Source organism: Sander vitreus, chromosome 10, assembly GCF_031162955.1.
Source record: "Sander vitreus isolate 19-12246 chromosome 10, sanVit1, whole genome shotgun sequence".
In the NCBI taxonomy this organism is placed as follows: Eukaryota; Metazoa; Chordata; class Actinopteri; order Perciformes; family Percidae; genus Sander; species Sander vitreus.
The window spans coordinates 32,264,525-32,286,976 of NC_135864.1; the positions used below are offsets into that span (position 1 = coordinate 32,264,525).

Sequence of the window (22,452 nt, forward strand, 5' to 3'; positions counted from 1 at the left end):
GAATTAAATAGCTAGAGTACCCGAGTTGGTTACTCGCAAAAACAAATTGAGACATGGCCAGTAAAGTGACCCTGACTGGTCCTGGCTAACGCCACCATGCTAACCCTGCTAACTGCTAATGTTACCGGATGACCAGGCAAGCAGCCACGGCTGTTTACAACGTGTAGCCTGTTCAGCGGCCCTAGCCGACAACGGTGAGTTATTTGAAGCCAAGAGAGGGGGGCTGTAAATCAGGAAGAGAGGACCGTTTGCAGTTTGCAGTGTGTTTAGTGATTGTTGCCGTAATTCTAAGTCAATAAAGTGTGTTCAGTCGGGTGGAGAGGACGGCAAGGTAGTGTTATTTTTAGCCGTTCCTACCGTAGTTCTAAGCCGAGGAAGTGTGTCTGTCCGTCGGGTGGAGAGGAAGGCAAGTTTGTTGTGTTTTTAGCGGTTCCTACCGTAATTCTAAGCCGAAAAAAGTGTCTGTCAGTTGGGTACAGAGCTCCGAGTGAGCACGGGCTTCTGCTATGTCAATATAGCCAGCATCTAACGTTAGCTACTCCGCTGTGCTGTCAAGTAATGTCTGGCTATGTGAGACAAGCGTCTAGCAACATTGTTGTGGATGCTGCTCAGCCTGGCAACCTCCGTGAACTTCGAGTCTGGGGAGGAGGCGGGGGAGACGACTCTCTCCAGTATTTTGAATTTGTATTGCAGTAACTATTTTAAACACTAGCTGTCAGTATTACATATTGCACCTTTAAATCAGTCAGAAAAACATAGGCCATGTCTTGTCAGTTTTTTCCAGTTCAGACTAAAAAGTAATTTTGCTTAAAATACACACATCTATATAGATAGATAGATAGATAGATAGATAGATATACTTCATTGATCCCAAACTGGGAAATTTCTGGAAATGTACATTATTTTGCCCTCAAATTAAGATCCGGAGGGCAAAATCAAAATGCCTTAGGTTCATATACAGAAATACATATATGCGATATCTGCCCCTTTTAAAGGGTATATGTGAGAATCATACATATAGTTTACATTCCATAGCCCTGTTTTTCCCTAATGTGGTCCCAAATTGTCAAAGATTTGAATAGGGAAAACTAACTTCAAACATAATTACAATGGTATTCATTCAAAGTTTATAAATGGTTTTAACAGCTCTTGAGTTCTGAGTTGTAATCTAATCTTATGTAACAACAACTTTTGTTGAATATCTGTGGTAAAAACTGGCCAATAGTAATCATGGTTTGTAGCATCGTGTGCTTTTAACGATGATAAACTGAAACCTAAATTACATTAAATGACAACAAGAACTGCATTTGGTACAGTACATGTACTAACTGACCACTGTACAAACACCCGTCTTCCCATATGTCTAGAATTTTTATTTACATTCTTTTATCTTTCAAATTGATGGCCTAGTTCTTTGTTTTTCAAGTAGAATAATTGGAGAGTATACAGATCTGTGTGGGGGTAGGGGTAGTGGCGCACAATCGTGTCTGCCAAAGTGTGACAGTAGAGATGCAACAGCTGGATGCAAATGGGGACCTTGCAGTTAACGTTTTTTTATACTACTTCCTGTGAGGAAATCATCAAATCCGACAGGGCTCAAAGTGCAGCTGAGCCGAGGTGCAGTCGATGCTCACAAACTGACGTAATGGCTGGATATACTCCTAAAAGAACAAAGGCAGAGGATCAAATGTACAGCTATGCAGATGTCAAAAATATAATTTGCTCTTTAGAATAAGGTTGATCCAAGTGTGCCAGTGTAAAGCTGAGCCTGAAAACCTACTGGCCACTGTACAGTAAATATCTGTACTGTAAATAAACCACCTAGAGGGGGAGATCATGATAAAAGGCTTCTCTAACGGTCAACTTGTTGGATTCACTATTTAAAAACAATGTCTCCCCATTGTCTTAATGAAGAATTTGATATAAAACCATTCTTATAAAAAAAAAATGGTAAGAAGTTGTCTGTTTCTGCACTCATTATATTGCAGCAGGTTTTATGAAGGTGTGGGGTAATGTTCTTTTAATTGGTTCGGGTAGGCTTGTATATATGAAAATGTTCTTTCCACTGATTGTTTATCTTTTTTCTTTTCATTTTCTCTTTTTTTGTGGACAGCAATGTTATGACTCCTTTGGGGATATTGCATTTTAACAGCCCTCTTTTGAGATGTATAAGTCTGTTAAAAACCTGTATGAAAATGTTCTCTTAATTGAGTCATGAGTGGGGCTATTAGGCTTTTTAGACCTAATCAAACTAATTGAAGTCACATGTCGGGTCAGCTGATTGTAAGGCCTACATATATCCCTTTGTCAAATGTGTCCACCATTTGCCTGAAGAAGACCCAGCAGGGTTGAAATGTTGCCTTTGTATTAAATATGCGGACATTCAATTTTTTTCACTTTAGTATTTCTCAGTTGTCCTGCACCTGCCAGAAGGTGGGATGTGCACACAATTACTTTTATAAATACTGTGTACAGACACCCTCAGAGCTAACACTACAGCCAGTTCATTGGGGCCACCTTCTGTCCAGACTTCACAACACTTCTCCAGTCGACAGTTGTGTTTTTTAACAGCCTCACAGTGTGCTTGGTGGACATTGTTAACATTGGATCATTTTGGAAACAAAATCCATATGTATTACTAACAGTGGCGCCAATTCCAAGGGCCCATGACTGACGGGCCGGAAAAAATAGGTAAAAACTAATATAAAATGATTAAATATATGATATACATCATTCAGTATATATATTTCAAATATAATAATAAAATGAATGATCTCTTTGTTTTTATTTGTTTTGGCAGTAAAAGTTAAATATCCCCATTGACCAAAAAGTAAACATCCATATAGACCGACCACCCCCCTGTATCTGCATGAAATGGTTTGGTCCTGCCTTAGCGCACTCAGACTCCATGACGGTGTTTAGTTGCAGTCAGTAGATGCGCCAGAACTACAGTGACCACAATGTAGCCAAGTGACGTTAAATCAAAATCTGGTTTTCAAAAAAGGAAAGAGAGAAAAGAGAGAGAGGAAAGACAAAGGAAAGGGTGTCAAACTGTAACCCAGTTTTTCACCAAGAAAGGTGGGTAGCCTGTAGTCTGTGAGTGGTATTAACCCTTTGGCTTAATGTCCATAGTGAAATAAGCTAGCTAGCTACAGACTAGTGTTAGCCTACATTTAATCACCATTTAACCAGTGCAGGGAAACGTTTAGCAAGGTATTCATATTAAATCATTGTCCCTGCCCCTTTTAGCAGACTTAACAACAGATGAGTCAGCAGCACCCCAGTCTCCCCCTAACTGTGCCCCTCCCTGTCCCAGTGAAGAAGGTGAGCACCATTGTGGTCAATGACATGCCAGTTAGCATCATAGCAGGGAGTCTGTGGGGATTTCTCTGTCTCTCTTGCTCTTTTTACCATTACAAAAAAGAAAATGAAATATTTATTAATGACAGAAATTCAAACAATTATTTTCTCACATAATGATCATTATGAAATAAAATAAAAAAAACAACCTACTGTCTGTACTGGATGCTGGACAGTTGGAAAAAGTAAACTTACCTGAGCCTGCATGTAAGATACAGACAATATTAACTGTATTGAACTACAAGAAGCAAGAGAGTTGCAAGCCTTTAATTACAGTTATGTAAAGCTTTTGATGGGACAGTTAGGTTCTAGAGATGTGGTGACAACACATCAACAACAACAGCTGCACAGAGGGGGCCTAATTAGATTTTTTGTCATGGGGCCCAAAATTCCTGGCTTGCGAGTAAACTTTTGTTTTGTCTTGTGTTGTTCTAACAGGAGAAGTATTAATGGAGATTTCGCAGTTCAAGGTATTTTCAGTCGATCTGTTTCACTGTTTTTTAACTTTAATAAATTCAACATCTTTCTTTCCAAAAGTCAATGAGTAATCGTGTTAAATAATCGTGATTTCAATATTGACCAACATAATTGTGATTTATTTCCATAACGGAGCAGCCATAATGTACGTAAACAAACAGCTCTGTGAGGATCATAAACAGTAATAGGGACATTGCAAAAGTGCAAATGATGCTATTAAATCTCTAATTTACTCAAAGGTGGGTGCTTGGTGTTACAGGGTTATTACAAAGGGATTGATCCTGACACTATGGACTGGTGTTAAGTATTCATCATAGTGACAGCCTGTGGGAAGAAACTGTTCTTGTGTCTGGTTGTTTTGGCGAACAGTGTTCTGTAGCGCCAACCAGAATATCAGAACATCTATTATTAGAACAGACAACACTATCCTACGTGATCTTCTGTCAAATAACCTACTGTACAGTTACACACGCACACGTGCGTGCACGCACACACCCACGCACAACCACTCTCCTCAAAGTAGTTGTTTAAGGGGGGAAGCCCTGTAATCAATGCCTCCACCGGATGGCAGCACGAGTCTGAGTGTGCGTTTGAGTGTGTGTGCGTTTACGCGTGTGCGTGAATCTTGCGTGGGAGTTCCTTCTTTCGCCATTCCAGGGTGTTGCCATGCAGCTGCACAGCACCGCTGGCCATAGAGGCGAGGCGTCCTGGAGAGGTTAGAGAGAGCTTGCGCGTCTCTTCTCTCTCCAAGGCGTCTCCTCGCCCTCTAACCTCCAGAGTAGTCTACCTCCACCTCCCCTAGCCTACACCAGCACCCCTACACCCCCCTACCCTCCCTCCCCCTCAAATAACAAATTCGGGATCCAAGCATGCCACAACAGCAGCTTGGTATCATTCTACCCTCCCCCAAAGTCACCGCAGGCGCAGCAGCAGACTTCCCCCGTCCGAGAGAGTCCGGAGGCTCCACCGAGTGTTGCCACTACTGCACCCAGCAGCAACCGCGCATATTCCCGACGCCTGCCGGAGGACCCGACACCACCGCCTCGACCCTTGACAGAAGAGAGCGAGCCCCCCCCCCAACCCACCCCTCCCAAATTCCACATTCTACCCCGCCCCCCCAAACCGCCCCCCACACCCCACGGCTCCGTTCCCGTCCCGACTCCAGGATGTCCGACTGCAACGCTGCAAGTCCCGCCGACCGGGTGATCAAATGTAGGCAAGCCAGATCCTGCACGTGAGAGCTTAATCTGTGCCAATAATTCTAACTCATCTTTCTTTCTTTTTTCTTTCTTTTTAAAGTTTGCATCGTTGTCGTTGGACCACTGTCTCTTTGAGTCCATCCTTTTTTTTATTATTATTGTCATTATTATTATTATTATTATTATTATTATTATTATTGTTATTATAGCACCATAATAAAAGAAGCCTATTTGGCTGGCGAGTCGCCATACATGTGCCTCTGAACCTTTTAGAGAATATGGAGGGGGTGATGGAGGGGAAGGTGGTGGTGGGGTGGGGGGGGTATCCAGTACGAAACGCCATAATCAGGGTCTTCCCTCGTTATTCTATCAGAATTCACCCCCTCACCGAGGCATTACCCCATTTTCTAACGGGAGGGGGGGTCTCTTCCTCTATCCAAAGCTATTGTGCGACACCCTGTGCTGCATGAGCTCCATTTACGCGCTCTACTCCTAGCGGTGGTTTCGTGTTACTGAAAAATACCCTACAGAGGCACAACCGAGAGAGCGATAGAGAGAGGAAAAAGCAGGGAGGGAGAAGAGAGGGAGATGAGCATCTTGCTCCAAAACATCAAGCAGTGTGACGATGACAGCGAAAGGCAGACATAAAGGTAAATAAATGTTACGCATAAGCTGCGATCTTTGGTGTTGTGGTTCTGCTGTGGATGTGGATGGTGTCACGGGATGATGTTGCATGTAAGCAACGATGTAAGGAGTGAGAGAGGAGAGAGAGAGAGAGAGAGGGAGGGTAAGATGCTACGGGAGACTTGTCACTCGGAGACTCAAGGATGTTTAAGCTTTCTGTGGCTTTGTGTTTTATTTAGGCTACTGTAGCCTATCTCTAGCTGCACGTCGTAGCGGCGCCCCGGTGGTGGATGTGCCGACCACATATAGGGTGGCCTGCCTTAACGATAGAGTTGTATTTTTTTGCCAAATCTGAGTCAAAGTCAGATAATCGAATGGTTTAAATGGCAGGTAGGCTGACAACTTTGCCAGGCCGAGTGCCACCTCCAGAACTGTGAGTTTGGTTTAATTACATCGGCCTATTAAAGGAATCAGCCTGATGTTCGCCAATGTGACGTTTAAAAAACCACGAGTTCACATGATGGATTTACGAGTTGTTTGAAGTCGACCTGTTCTCATTAAAGGCCTGAATGTCAGCGGGTGATTGTGCTTCTCCCGTGCGTATCGCTCTTCCGCGTCTCCGTAAAGGTCTCCCTGGCTTCCCCCTCGTGTTTCTCCGAGGGTCAAATGAGAGACCAGATTGAGTTTAGGGATGCTGCGCTGCGTATCCGAGCCTATTGCCCGACGATGATGATGCATACCGCCCTAATGGTGTTATTGCATCACTGGATTGCAGAATATTTAATGTGTTTATGAGAGTGTCCGTTTCTAATTTTACGCGTGGGCGGCTATAGGAGGCGAGGAAGGGCTCCCGCTCGGGTTATGACACGCGGAACTTGCACAGATTGTCGTGCTTATCGGGTCACACAACAAGGCTGGCATGGAAGCGGCGCTTCCACGCACGCAGGCTGTCACATGCGACGATGCCTGGCTGGCTGGCTAGCTCTCCCACTGGCTCCCCTTAATAAACTCAAGGTCTCTCTGCCGGAAGAAGCGGAGCTGACAGTTGGATGCGTCGCTTGGGCATGCCCCGGTATTCCGTGCGTGCGTCGTGCTTGGAAGGGGGTGGGCTGGGCTGGGGGCGTGGAGGCTCTTGCAGTTTTTGCACGTAGGACTTCAGGACTGCATGTGCATATTTCTTCAGTGTGTGTGTGTGTGTGTGTGTGTGTGTGTATGTATGTTTGCGCGCGCGTGTGAGTACATGGATGCAGTTGTGCATGGGCGGTGCAACGAAATCTGGATCCCCTGAGAAAACTGACTGACGGCAAATTGACACTGACTCCCCCAAGCCATCCATTAGTTATCTGCCCTCACCCCCAAATCAGTAGCTCCCCTTCACATGTGTGTGTATTTTTTTTTATTAGCCTACATCTTCATTTTGTTTGCATGTGTGTTGTAATGCAGCTGGGCCACCGGAGCTCAGCTGCCTCACCAATATCCTCATGCATCATCCATCTCACACACACACACACACACACACACACACACACACACACACAAATAGACATAAATGCACATTCTGTAACAAACGTGCAGCAAAACAACACAGCAATTCATCAGTCAGGTAAGAATGATTTAGTGTGTGTGGAGCCTGCGAGAGATGGGGGCATCAGTCAAAGAGACGTCACTACTGGCGGATGAACTGTGCCCGGTCGTTCCCCATGTTATGGATTTTAGTGATATTCAGGGGAGAGAAGTGCACAGCGATGGAGCCAAAGGACAAAGCATAGCGAGAGGAATGGACAGAGAGGCAGAGAGTGTGGGGGCGAGGTGAGGGAGAGAGGGAAGGAGAGAATGTGACAAGGCCACGGAGGAGGTGGAGTAGCTAGAGAGAGAGAGGGAGAGAGAGACAGAGGGATGGAGAAGAGACAAGGGAAGTAGTGTTTCACACTGCTGAGTGGCAGGACAGCATCCTCTGACTTAACCAATTGACTTCTCACACCCTTGATTCACTTACCATGCAAACCCGTCTGTGCGTGTGTGAAAAACAAGCTGGCTTCAGAGCCAAAATGTGATTATGTGACTCTTGCATAAAAGTTTAGTTTAATAACTTAAAAGTAGTTGCCGCCAAATATTGCCTTTATTGTTTTTAAGTAAGGTAGGCTGGAGTAGAACAGGATATTTTACTTGATGTTGTAGAAACACAATGTAACTGTTACTCTTCATGCCAGATCCATAACTGTATCTACAATAGAGCCACAACGATCCTAATTTCTCATTAGTGAGTGACACAGAGAAGAGACATCATGCTATCAGGTATATTGTACCAGCATTCACTGGTGACAAAGGGCAAACCTGTACCCATGAGTCAACAGCAAGGAATCTTGGGTGTGCAAAATGAGGACTTAGTGTTATCTGCTTATAGATTACATACAATGCAAACATGGAGGCTGGTACAGTGGCTCGGCAGCGCTAATCTCCCTGTCGATTTCCTGGAATCCTGATGTGAGGGTCAAAGCAGGGTGCAGATAGATCCGCTGAAGCTCACACCTAGTGCTGAAAAGCTTGATTGACAAAAAAATGAATCAGTGACATCATTTAAATTTGTATCTCTCTGCCTGTGGGTACTAGCCTGGCTCCGCCCTCCTACATACTTCCGCTCAATTTTCATTTTCCTTCAGTACTACGTCTGGGTTTGCGGTATATTTTTGGGTTTTCTCCGATCCAATTTTAACAGGTCCAATCAGCGAACAGAGGGAGTGGCTGAGAACGATGACGTTGAGGTTCGGTAACCTTCGGCGAGTTCCGTAATGGCGGCGGAGAAAGTTGTGGCAACGCTGCTGAATATCCAGAAGTGAAAGGCATACTATGTAACTTTTCCCTCTTCGGTCCCCCTACAAGTTGTCTCATTGGACCTACAGCCACGAGAGCTGTAGAACCCCACGGGGTTTGGGAAAAGTTTGATTTTCCAGCTCGCTCCGTCAGTGGTGAAGGAGTTGGCTAAGGCTAACGCTAGCGATGCTAAGCCGATAGTTGTTGTCGTCTCCCCTCTTGTTAGCCTGGTCCTACCAGACAGTACGCAGGCTACCAGAGTGGCTCTGGGCAGATCCAATAGTTTTAAACTTCAACAGAGTACCCGCCTTCACGGAAGTTAACACTTGTCAATGGAGAGTGGCCAGACTGTCTGTACAAATGAAATGTACCAGAGTCTGGTAGGACCAGGCTATGTGGGTACCCCTTTAGCAGCGAAAATATGGGAAATGGAAAACATGGAGGAGTTTTGTGAGTAAGGTTGTTCTGTGTATTAATCAGACAGTGTAAAACCTTGAAAAAATGGTGGTGGTGTATATTCTCTCTCTCTTGCGTTGTGTGGTGTTACAGACAAAGCCGTCGCTCTTCGTTGGCTATCACAGCCGACGTTCGTTGCTATAAAGAGCTCCAGTTAGCACGAAACAGGCTACTGCAGACTGGTTAACAGCATTTCACATGACATTAACAAAATACAAGTACATAATCACAAAAGTAGACAACCATACCTGATAAATAGCAGAATAGTGTTTTACAATCACGTTCGTCGCTAGAAAGAGCTCCAGTTAGCTAAATGAAAACAGAAATTATTCAGTTTACTGTTGTCACGGTTGTATCATAAAAGTTAGGTTATCAAGCTAGGCCCCAACCAGCAAGCTAGCACAACGTGGCAAACTTTTTCCATTTAAGCTAAAACAAAAGAAACAAAACAAAAATGGTCTCTAATCTACCCTGAAGTCTGCAGAATAGCACTAATACATGGCGCTTGTGTTACAGAAAAAGGCTGTCTCATATGGAAACTACTAGCCAAATGAAAAGTTACCTTTTAATGGCAAGTGGAATTATTAACTCTGCTACACTAGCAACATGATACTTCTGGGCTTATGCTTGATTCTTTAACATAAAAACACAAACATAATTACAGATACTGTGTAATGCATCACTTCCACTGCACAGCTTCTGCCTTATAGACCTTTTTCATGGAAGCACAGGTATAATTAATAACATTAATGATGGCTGCATTCCATTTATCAGTTAGTTCAGGGTTTGGTGTTGTGCATGCTGGCTCACTGTCACAGCTTACTGGCACACTTACAGAGCTCCGAGCTTATGAGATGTGAGAAAGGTTTAATAACAAGGTTGTCTAGGAGCCAAGCCATGACAGGCTTGATCAAATAAAAGCACCAATGATTCCGTGGCTACAGGGTTATCATTACGGGGAAAACTACTGGCCTGATTTTCATGACACTTGGTGGAATGGTCGAGCATGGGCCAACAAAGAACCCATTACATTTTAGAGCTGATCTGAATCACGGGGAGCATACAGAAATTATTTTTCACATTTTTTTTTCAACAATGCGAGATAGGGCATTTGGCCTTTGTGGAGGTCTGCCCTCTACGAGTACCCTTCTAGTTGTAAATTGAATACCTGAGACAAACAATTTTGGGACATAACTTTGGGTAGCTAATGATCAGGGCTGCACGGAATCTGCGGCTGCGGAATTTTCCGCAGATTGTAAGCAAATTAAAAAAATCAAAATAATTCAACAAGTTAAAAAAAAAACAGTCCACTAAATTTCGTAGATTTTCATTCTGGATCACCGCTGAAAACTGTAAAAAATATGCAGATTCCGTTTGGGTCTGCTAAAGATGAACTGCTGTTGTCATTTGTTTTATATTAAAGATTAAATGATTAAGAAAAACACTGTTCATTGGATACAGCCGCCCATCAGAAGGTGGAACAATCAGTTGAAACATAGATACAAGTTTCCTTCATAAGAACTCCCAACTATATTGCAATCCAATTGCCCGTTCTCACGGTGGATATTTTGACGTGTCAAATACATTAATCATGGCTAAATAGCCATTCTAGTGTTGTGGGCCCTGTTAACGTGCATGCTAACTCTGACACTGACATGGCCTACTGGTTCACCTAAATGGAACATTTATTATTATGGAACAAATGGCACACAGTGTTAACGCTAAGGTTTTTTTTTTTACTTGTCTGCCAAAAGTCAATTTTTACTGGCCCCTATACAATTTTTTCAAAACATCGAAAAAAAGTTTTACTTAAAAAAAAAAGAAAAAAAAGTCATAGTAGAAAAAACCCATCCAAAATATATAGAAAAAACGGTCTAATTTCGGGGAAACCCCCCCGTCAAAAAAGCGTAAAAAAAACATTAAAAAAGCGACAAAAATGTAAACAAAAACGTAGAAAAAAAACATTCAAATGAAATTATTATGATACGATGATGCCCGAACAGGCGAGTGGGTCGTTATACTTACTTTTTCCTCCCCTTGGTACATCATTAATGTTATTGGTTACCTGTATTTTTCCAGCATACTGTACAGTGTGAGAAATACCCATACAATCTCAAAAATGGCAATGGAGTTGAATCAAAACATTTCTGAAAATGAACATTTTAGTAATCCAAAGGTGGTATTGTGTTCATTACATCTTTTTCTGTTAAAGACGAGGTATACCTAATCAACAGAAAGTGGACTATCTTTGCTGATTTGTCTTCATCCCTTAAACAGTTTCGGAGTTTAAAACTAACAAACCATCCAGCCTCAGACTTGTCAATTGGAGGATATTATCTGTCATATGATTATTAAGCATACTGTGTGTGTGTGTGTGTGTGTGTGTGTGTGTGTGTGTGTGTGTGTGTGTGTGTGTGTGTGTGTGTGCTAGCATAATGCAGGACAGAGCTACAAGAGATAGTAGCATGCCAATGCACTAAACACTAATGCAGGTTACAAAGAGTTTGATCATTTCAAAGATGTCCTCACATGCGATCATATCCTCAAACAGCAATCCAGCATTATTAGAATCTCTTGTTGAAACCAAAGGCCTCGCTCCCTTGGCTTGCACTGAGAAAGTAGTCCTCATGAAGAGATGACGATTTAAAGTGCAATGGTGATATTTATCGTTTTGTAAATTCTGACCTCTTAAACATATCAATGAATGTGTGAATAGTATTCATCAAAGCTGAGTGGAGCCATATCAAATATGCACACGCATGCTTACACACACACAGACACACACACACACACACACACACACACACACACACACACACACACACACACACACTCACACTCACACACACCACCTCTGGCAAGGCTTGGGGCATACTGGGCATATTTCCTTTTTAGTGTAACATGCTGTCCCATTCCCTTCTAGTTCCGTGAGTCCTGTGTTAGCGTTGTATGTGTGTGTGTGTGTGTGTGTGGGTGTGTTGGATTTTGGTGTTATCGTTGTAAGCCAGGGGTCCCACCTTGACAGGTCTCTGTGTGCCCTGTGGGGAAGGCGGTAGGGCAAGGACTATTTATAGAGAAGGTACTCCAGAGAGAGAGAGAAAGAGAGAGAGAAAGAGAGAGAAAGGGATTGTCTAATGAGGACAGGCTGTGAGGGGATGGGCCGTTGTTTGTGTGTGTGTGTGTGTGTGTGTGTGTGTGTGTGTGTGTGTGTGTGTGTTTTTGTGTACACAGATGGTCCTTCATGTGTGTAGTGTGCATTAATTGAATGACTTCAAACACATCTTTAGTTGTCCCCCTACCACCACCTTCAAAGACCCATGGATCTACAGTATGTTAGCTGATTTGGGTCAAAGATGGTAGATAAACACACACACACACACACACACACACACACACACACACACACACACACACACACACACACACACACACAGTGTGCATGTGAACATATATCTCTCCTCTCTCATACACCACACATTTTTACTTTCCCTCTCTCTCTCCCTCTGTCGCTCTTTCTTTTCTCATACGCTGCACTCATTCTTTTCATCCCTCCCTCAGTTTCTCCCTCCTTCATTTATTCATGCAGAGACAGGCAGCGGAATGAAGTGATCTGGGGCGATGTGTGTGTGATCGCTTTAGATGAGGTCCTATAGAGGGCAACACGTTTAACATACAGAGACACACACATTATAGGCATGCCATTAGTTCTGGTCGATGCTGCTGGATGAACACCAGAAAAGATACAGTCTGCTCAGACACAGTATTTCTAATGCACTGTAATTAATTGATTCATAGCTTGCGTGTAGCACATATAGGCTGTTTATACTGTATGTGCTTCAGTAATTACTTTGTATGTATCATTTTTGCCATGTGCGCTATTGTAGCGTAAGGCATGGCATATTTATTGCTCAGCACCAGAGAGGATTTCCTTTTTCTTTTCAATGATCTGTTACAAAAGGAGCGCACGTTTGTGTCTTTTAATACCTGTTTAGTCATACTTTGCAACATTTGGAGGACAGACACAAATGAGGCCAGATGGATCACGGGTGACTTCTACAGTCATTTCTGCAATCTGTCTGTTCTCGCTTGCTGTCACTTCCTACATCATGCACCAACCCCTCTCATTGTGAATGGTGTCCCTGTGTTATTAAAACTGATGAAATATCCCCATAATTAACTTTAGCCATTAGGGAGGGTGCACACAATAACAAGATGATTCTGATCCGATTCTGCTCCAGTTAGGCTATTAGGCCAGCCCAAACAAATTTAGGAAATTTGGTTGAAAGCTATGTCATAGATTTTCTCTCAGGCTGCGCTGTGATGTGGAGCTTTTTGGCTGAGCTGGCACCTTTCGGCACCTAATAAATTCCACACCGGGGAGTTCAGCTTTTTGAGAGTGGGCCAGAAGACAAAAACAGTACATTAGGAAGAAGCTAAAAATGCTTTCACCCCTTTTCTTATCTCACACCCCTTGGTCCAGCTCACCGCAAACGCACCCCATGCACCGTGTGATTGGTTGCTTTAGTGAAAAGGAAGGATAGTTATGTTTTCACACTACGTGCCTGCACTTCAGAACATGGAGTTCACTGTGTTCAGTCTGTACTCAGACAAGGGACAGATTATACTGTACCGTCAGAGACCAAAGTTCTCTCACAAGGTTGAAACACATCCAAAGTGTTAAAAATGCCTCAGAGCAGCACTGGAGAGAAACACAATCCACCATCACTTTTCTCAAGAAGTGTGGCATTTATGGTCTGAGCTTACTGTACGTTTAGCTAAAATCATCTTGGAGAAATGATTTGGAACTCACTCTGACACTATTTTATCCAGTATGTCATTTATTTCATGTATTTATAAGGACAACACACATTAATTAATATTTCTGTACACAATGTGTGTCTATAGCCATGTTTCCATTCACATATTTGATGTGCATTTTGAAGTATTGCATTAGAAAAGTTGTAATGAAATGGCAAATTTCGATAAAACTTCCACAATTGTGCAAAAAAAAAGAAAGAGTTGATGCACTAAACGGGATGTATAAATGAATAATATATATATATGTATAAATAATAAAATATTATATTCATTTGCCTTCATATCCGGACAGTATGAAACATGGAAAATGCTAGCTGACATGAAATAAGAGTTAAAACCTGCCCAATTGAACAAAATTCCTGACGACCTATGTATGCCTCTGTGTTGAATCTACGCCGTGACTACGTATGTAGGTACGTGGTGGCACCGACCCTACGCCGTAGCCTGACGTGCACCTCTCGAAAAACGTAACTACATGTCGCGGTGACGCCGTACGTCGCTCGGCCGTAGCTTGGTAGCGTTGCATTCCCCCCTACTTCTCTATAAACAACATGAAATCAAGGAGAGGGTTAACTTTTCCTGCTCCAGATTTCCCACCGTGGTCAGAAAGAACAGGGGAGACACTTTTGTTTCTCTCACTATGACTCTAGAGTCGCTACTCCGTCACTCTCTCACTCGCTCTACCACACACTCCCCACGCACACACACATGCCGGCCCTGCTATTCTCTTAGAGAGATCGACGCACACACCAACGCACAATTCTAAACTTCAGGCCCCTCACATTGGCTACGGGGAATGCTCTGCGTGGAGCCTCTGCAGAACCATAAATCACGTTTTACGCTGTAGCCATAGTTTATTCGCATAGCCTCATCGCTCATGCAGCGAGAAACTACCCAGACTTGTGATAGATCTCTAGTCTCACACAGCTCTCTCACACAACTCTCTCTCTCTCTCACACACACACACACACACACACACACACACACACACACACTTGAAACTACTCAGCTTTTTGAATAGTCAGGAGGTGCAATTTGTTTTGCACAAGCTCAAGAACAAAATGTGAACAGTCTGTTCTTGTTGCATTAGGAACCAAAAAATGATTTTCTTATTATCAAACAGAAGAACACAGAGAGTCCTTTTTAAGGTGGTAAAGCCATGATCCTTTGTGTATGTGAGCCAAGCACGTCACGACCCGTTCAATTTAGTCACTGAAATTGAACTGGACGCTCTTTGTGATTTATAAATGTTGACATATTTTGTTTTGACTGAACTGAATGTGAATTTAAGTCAACCCGAAGCCCCACAGGGTTTAAACCTTTTTGATTTGCTTCATGCTTTTTAAGGAGCTCAAGCTTTGTTTGCCTTAAAACCCCATTTTCCTTTTCTCGCTTTCACATGCGAGACTTAAAATGTACTTCTCAGTGAAGTCCTTTACAAAATGAATGAATCACAAAGGGTTTAAGAGAGAAACGGCTCAATTAACAGACGGAAAACAAAAAGATGCCAACTTTATTTATATGAAGTGTGTGTCCCTATATAATCATGGAGTTTTAGCCACGCCAGCAGCATGTCTGGCTGCTTTGTCTGGAAATATTTCAGGGTTTTTCATGGTGCCTAGAGGATGAATCCTAATGACTTTGGTGATCCTGTGACATTTCTTTTAGTGCCACCGTCAGGTCAAAATTTAGATTTGTCCAATACTTTGGTTTACTTTTGTTCAAACAACAAACTGATGCCATTTCTATCAGCCTCAGCTGAGTGCTAATTAGCAAATGTTAGCATGCTAATACACTCAACTAAGATGGTGAACACGAGAAGCATTATTCCTGCTGAACAGCAATATGTTAGCATTCAAACGTTATCTTTTGTAAAAGCCTAAATCTAATTCAGCCCAGAGCATCACAAGAATAAGATGCATACAAATACATGAACCAGGCCTATCTGATGGCCCACAAACTGCTTAACGTGGGATGATCAGTTGTACTACTGAATGCATATACTGCAGCTTTTAAATGTGGGCGCTGTATTAAATGTAAATGCGTTTCTTCTGCGTTAATGTTGTGCTCCAGGCTTACAAATTCTGATGCATTATGCAGAAAGCCTTCCATTATTATCAGCGATAATCCTGATTTTTGCCAACAAAATTGCTTTGAGGAAGAAGTTGTACCAACATGTTCCACAAATTCATATCAGACTTGCAATATTCAATTCAGCTGTGTTTGTTTTCTTCATAATTTACAGCTCTAAACCCCAGACAGCTTGCAGTCTTCAACCTTCCCATATGCTTGAACCTCTCAAAGTTGGTCTCAAATCCAGAAGTGTTCCCCTGGAATTGTGCGCTCATCAAATAGTCAGTCGTCAGGTGCAAAAGACCTTCTCGGTGTGACTCTCTCCTCTCTCCATTCCTTAACTGCCAAGTATAGTTTTTCCCAAGTATAGTCCCTTCCCCAAGCTCTGTGTCTCTGCTGCTCTCCACTCTCTCATACCTGTCCTACTTTCACAATTTACGAGTTTCACACTGCTTCCCTCTCGCTTCTTCTCTCTCTCTCTCTCTCTCACACACACACACACACACACACACACACACACACACACACACACACACACACACACACACACACACACACACTGTAGCTTTTATGTGACTTGTACCAGCATCATTACAATTTGTAGCACAGTTCAGCCCTGGATGGTGCCGTGCCAGCAGTATAGGACAGTGCATTACATTGCAGTACAATGACAGAGGAGGATTAGCCACACACTGACTGAGCCATGTTGTTCCCTTTTTATAAATAAATATGAAGTCATGAGTAAGTCTTATTCTCTCTGACAGCTTGGTGTGCACAAACCTTTTTAAACTCTCAATCAGTCCTAATCTGAGAGGCAAAACTGGTTTTAACGTGTAGATCCGTTGTTCTCAATCGATGGGAAACAGACCCTTCAGCCTGGCAGGCCGTGGTGTCCTGGGATGTCTCAGGGTGCTCTTGTGTGTTGTGTTCAGTCTTAAGGTGCGTAAAAGTGTCTCAGGTTGTGGTAGAGCTAACCTATGCAGCCCTGAGGTGCCATTAGCTACTTTAGGGTACCCTGAGATGGGTTTTGGTTAAGGTGTCCTGTGTTGTTCTGGTGTGATTCAATTCAATTCAATTCAATTCAATTGTATTTATAGTATCAAGTCATAAACAGAGTTATCTCAAGACACTTTACAGATAGAGTAAAGTGTGGTAGACCACACTATAATTTACAAAGACCCAACCATTCCAGTAATTCCCCCAAGAGCAAGCATTTAGTGCGACAGTGGTGAGGAAAAACTCCCTTTTAGGGAGAAACCTCGGACAGACCCAGGCTCTTGGTGGGCGGTGTCTGACGGTGCCGGTTGGGAGGTGTGATGAACAGTGGCAATAATAGTCACAATAAAGATAATGGAACTATGACTAGAAATAGTAGTTGTAGTAATTCATGGCGTAGCAAGGCACTGCAGGGCGTTACGGAGTGTAGCAGGATGTAGCAAGGCAAATACAGTTCCCCCCCTTTCTTCCAGGTGAGGTCCAAAGATGGTTTAGTCTGAAAATAGCTCAAAACCAGAGCAACTATGCCTGTATGGTATGTCAGAAGCGATGTTCATTCACAGCCATATTTGAAATAACGAGTCAATTCTCATAATTACTCATAAAGTGTTGATTTAGGTTTACTGTAACCGATTTGTCCGGTTCATTTAGTGTATATACTGGCCAAATAATGCTGTTTCAGTGGTTGTTTCAGGTCTGGTTTCACGTTGAGCTGCTTTTACTGTGAAAAAATGAACTTGGAACAAAGGAAGAAATCCCACACTCTGCTCTTGCATTGTTTATGTACAACAATCCCTCCGGACCTTCATCAAGAGTATTTCAAACAACAAACACAACCGGGCTACAATACATTTACAACTAACAATATTAGATCATATATTTCCTTTTCTGTTTCTGAAATCTATCTACATGCAATTGTGTTTTCAACAATGTCCAACTGTCTTCCAATCTGGTCTCTTACCACTAAGGAAATTACTGAACCAACAGCATGACTATACAATCGAGCTCTCAAGATCCACAGTAATCTTACAAAGTGGTCTCACCACCAAACGCTCTGACTTACCAGAACTACATCAACAGCCACGCTATTCCATTTTATTTTCAGATTCAAAATAGCACTTCACCGACACACAATATGAGACCAGTACGCCTCACTAGGTCAGTCTCACAGGCATTCATTCCAGTCCCCCCCCATACAAAAACAACTATGGTCAGAAATCCTTTTTTCATACATACACCAAAATTTGGAATGACATTCCCCATCACATCAGAACACTGACATCCATCACATATTTCAAAAAGGCATACAAACTGTTCCTTCTCAACAGTTACACTTGATACTCAGTTACACTTGCACTCATTAATAGTTCATGTATTGTCCAAGTCTTGTTTGTCTATATTGTTGTTTTTAGTTGTCTGTATCTGTCTAGCCCATGCTAATGTCCTGTACAAGTGTTTCTGTCTTCATGTGCCGTAACTGTGTTCTATGTTCTATGTTTCTGCAGAACAGAAACCTGCTGGAAACCAGTTTGAAAACTGAGTCAGGCCCGTTTAAAATGTAACTAAATGTTACTTGTAATCCTTTCCTGTATAATAAATGAAATGAAATGAATAAATGAATGAATTTTGCAATCACTTTTCAATAGGAGTAGCTCTCAATCAACACACGTGTCACTTTGACACATACAGACAATCAACATCCCAATTCCCAAACTGTAAAAAAATTAAATGTGAGTATCACATTAAAATGTAATGATGGACATCAGTGTGAAAGCGCACTGAGGAGACTGTGGTCTGTTACATGGACGGAAAGAGAGGGAAGCAACAAGAGAGTAAGTAAATAGAGAAGGGGCAAAACAGAGACAGAGTGACAGAGAGCGGAAGTGTGTGCCTGTAGAGAGAGAGTGCTACAAATTGTAATGATGCTGGTACAAGTCACATAAAAGTTACAGTGTTCTTTTGAAGCTTGCACACATACAGTACATGAACTCAATGTGTGTATGCTTTTCTGGTTTAAGGTAAAACTGAGGCTCCCCGTGTGTGTGTGTGTGTGTGAGAGAGAGAGAGAGAGAGATAGAGAGAGTAAGAGAGAGAGAGAGAGCCAGGCCTAGTTTTTAGTTTGCGATCTAGGCCATTATCTGTGTTAGCACTGGTGGGGCTCCAACAGGCTCTGTGGATCCTGCATAACAATGCCTTTTATGAGTGTGTGTGTGTGTGTGTGTGTGCCACTGTAGACTCACACACCACACACGTATGCGATCATGTGTGTTAACGCCATTGTGTCATACATGATGTACGCATGCGCCTCTGCGCCTCTGCCTTTTGTTTCTTGCCACTGAGTTTGTGCCTGTTTGTTAAGACCGCTCATGTGTGTGTGTGTGTGTGTGTGTGTGTGTGTGTGTGTGTGTGTCTGCGTTTTGTAGAATGTGTCCTCGTATGTGTGTACGTGACTCTTCACGTGCAGCTGTGCGCTCTTGCTGTATCACCCCCGTCGTCAGTCAACCCCCCTTTCCAGCAGCGCCCTGGGGGCCTTCATTATGTAAGAAAGACATTACTGCAGAACAGAGGCAGGCAGCCCTGATAACTCTGGCAGCCCCTGCTTCAACACAACCCGCTTAGGCCTCCAAAACACACACACACACACACACACACACACACACACACACACACACACACACACACACACACACACACACACACACACACACACATACACACACACACACACACACACACACACACACACTCAGTCAAAGCCTACAGCAGCGGTGTGATCAGGATAATGGTGAGGATTGAGGGCCTGTGATGTTTGTAGGCAAGCTTGTTAAAGAATACAGGAAATATGAATAAATTATGTTGTGCAATTATAATGAACATTCTTCTATTTTCTTCCGTATCAACTTCTCTCATTCCCTTCATGATCTAACTCACCTCTATCCACATATCCGTACTCCCATTCAAACTCTCCTCCACCTTTTAATCTCAAATGTTGTCTGCCATATCTTCTCCCCCTTTCCTTCCTGCATCATTTATTCTCCTCTGCCTCCATCTCACTACATCTTCTTCTCACTCCCTATCCTTTCCATCACTCCCAACCTCCCTCTCTCCAGCGGTCCCGTTCCCCCTGGCCCACCGGCTCACCATGAAGGAGGTGTTTGACGCTGAGGGCCGGCCGCGGGTGGACCTGCTCAAAGCTCACCTCACCAAGGAGGGCCGACTGGAGGAGGCCGTGGCCCTGCGCATCATCGATGAGGGCGCCGCCATCCTGCGCCAGGAGCGCACTATGTTGGACATTGAGGCGCCAGTCACGGGTATGGTATAGTGATGGAGAACAAATTAATGGAGTGTAAATTAGTCTGTAATTGTGTGAACAATTACAGTGCAGTTGGAGGAAAATAGGAGGAAAGCTAAAGCTGATATCAGTCACTGTAATGGAATAGCTTGACATTTTGGGTAAAATGCCAATTCGCTTTCTAGCCAAGAGTAAGATGAGAGGATTGGTACTGCTGTCATGTCTGTATGGTAAATATGATGCTACAACCAGCAGCTTAGCTTAGCTTATCTTATCTTATCATTAACTCTGGAAACAGGGAAACAGCTAGCTCTCTAATTAACGTGGAATATTTTGTTTGCTTGAACACTACGAAAAAAACATATTAAATAAACAAGATACAATGTCAGTGAGCTTTACTTGTGTAGGCAGATTTTGTAACTTTTGGACAGAGTTTAGCTAACCGTTTCCCCCCCGTTTCCAGTCTTTATGCTAAGCTAAGCTAACCGGCTGCGTATCAATCTTCTCATCAAACTCTCTGTAAGAAAGTGAGTAAATGTCAAACTATTCCTTTAAAAACAGTTTGCAAAGCTCCCATTGGGACTACCTGCACAAACATGCTAGAAGTGTTTATATATACAGTATGTGTGTGCATTATAGTCCGGATCAGGCCGCATTTGTCTGTCCTAGCCCGGCCCCGCATCCGACAGAGCAGTAACCGACCCCGACCCGAACCCGACAGGCATTAAGATATTTATGTCCGAGCCCGACCCGAGCCCGACACAGTTAAAATCTCATTTTTTTCTCATACTAATGACACATGTACGTTTGTTTGTGTGGAAAGCTTTTATTAAGCAACTGTAGGAAGGCATTCGGAAATGTCAACAGATGAGGTCATCAGCACACACGGGGCAACAAGCGCACGTTAATAAGAAACCCAGGGGAGACTCGTTACCTCCAGGACCGACGTTATAAAATGAATAACGTCGGGGGTTAAAATCCCCTTTCTGGTGAGCAAATGCATGAACTTGGCTTTCAGTCTGGGGTTTATTTCGGACTCACACACACTGTGTACAAAACTTTAACGTATTCCACCGACTCTGCTCCGGTCGCATCCTAACGTCTGCTTCCTCTTTCTCTATCTCTTCTTCAGCTCACTTTACCACACACACACACATGCACTTAAGCTATTTTAAAGGAGCCGCAGCACCATTTTACAACAAATGCCTTATTGCGCTGATGTGACCGTGCTCGATTTCTAGATTGATAATTAATAATTCTAAGATTGATTCTAAGATAAATTTCTAAATATCTGTCCGAATCCGGCCCGTCGGGTACCAATGGGACCCTGTTGGGACCCGTTGGGACCCGTCGGGCTCGGGTCGGGTATCCATGCCTTAGTGTGCATGAGTGACAAACGAATAGATCACACACTTTAACAGTGAACGCACAGACAGCGACAGTCTAACAGAGGGATAGAGCGACAGAGGAATAGCAGAAAGATCAGTAATTATGTATTAGTCAGATTCCATCCGTTGATTCATTAATCTGCCATACGTATCTGCCACCCTCGTTAATATGAACTGTTGTTCGGTCACACTTTACTGAGAGAAGCAATTGGCACTTATGCACCTCACAATGGCAGAGCGCTAGCTTTGGTAATTTCCGCATGTATTCCCTTGCCAGGGAAATAGTATGAACCGAGGAGAATGTCGAGGGGAGGAGGAGGAGGAGGAGGAGATTGAGATCGATGAAGAACAAAATGGAAAACAAGTTTCTGAGACAATGTCACAGAAGACAGACAAGCAGACAGGCAGACACAGACACTCTCAACCTATCGACACTGCTTGGTTTATGTGCCTGTGTATCTCTGCATGTTTGTGTGCGCGTTTATGCAAATGCCAGTGGTGAGATAATTCTGCGTGGGACGTCGTGCCCACGTAGTGTAGGAACATCGCTCGGCTTTCACAGGTACAGATCCCGGGGACAAGGACAGACAGACAGGCAGATGGAGAGACAGCCGATCATAAGCTGCTTAGTGCAGAGGTTCTCAAACCTTCCTCATTCCCAATGAGCAACACATTGATTGGTTTCCAAGTTTGTCCACTTCTACATGTTCTCACCCAGAAACACCCACCTCAGAGGATTTCTTTTGTCTGAGGTAGCTATGATTGGAAACAGCCTATAGATTTCAGAGATAACACTGCAGAAAAAGAGTGCAGGTTCTTGTTGGGAGTTTAGCACTTTGAAGGAGTCTCTCTGGAAATGCTTTTGGATAGACAGACTAGTGAACAGACAGGCAGGTAGATGGCTGACATATGAACTGACAGGCTTTTAGGGAGTCACACGAAGGCTTCTGGGAGAATA

General features: G+C 43.2%; 1 protein-coding gene across 2 annotated transcripts in view; it reads left to right on the forward strand.

Annotated features, from left to right (window-relative positions):
* The first annotated feature begins 4,965 nt into the window (after positions 1 to 4,965).
* ppp3cb (protein phosphatase 3, catalytic subunit, beta isozyme) overlaps positions 4,966 to 22,452 on the forward strand; it is a 57,392-nt gene continuing 39,905 nt past the window's right edge. Inside the window, exons 1-2 of one of the 2 annotated variants that reach the window (XM_078261170.1) lie at positions 4,966 to 5,049; positions 19,925 to 20,125. In XM_078261170.1, the coding sequence (XP_078117296.1) occupies positions 5,004 to 5,049; positions 19,925 to 20,125 (247 nt within the window). In that variant the 5' untranslated portion in view covers positions 4,966 to 5,003. Of the gene's footprint in view, positions 5,050 to 5,565; positions 5,687 to 19,924; positions 20,126 to 22,452 lie in introns of those variants that run through there. The other variant, XM_078261171.1, reaches the window with a different exon arrangement.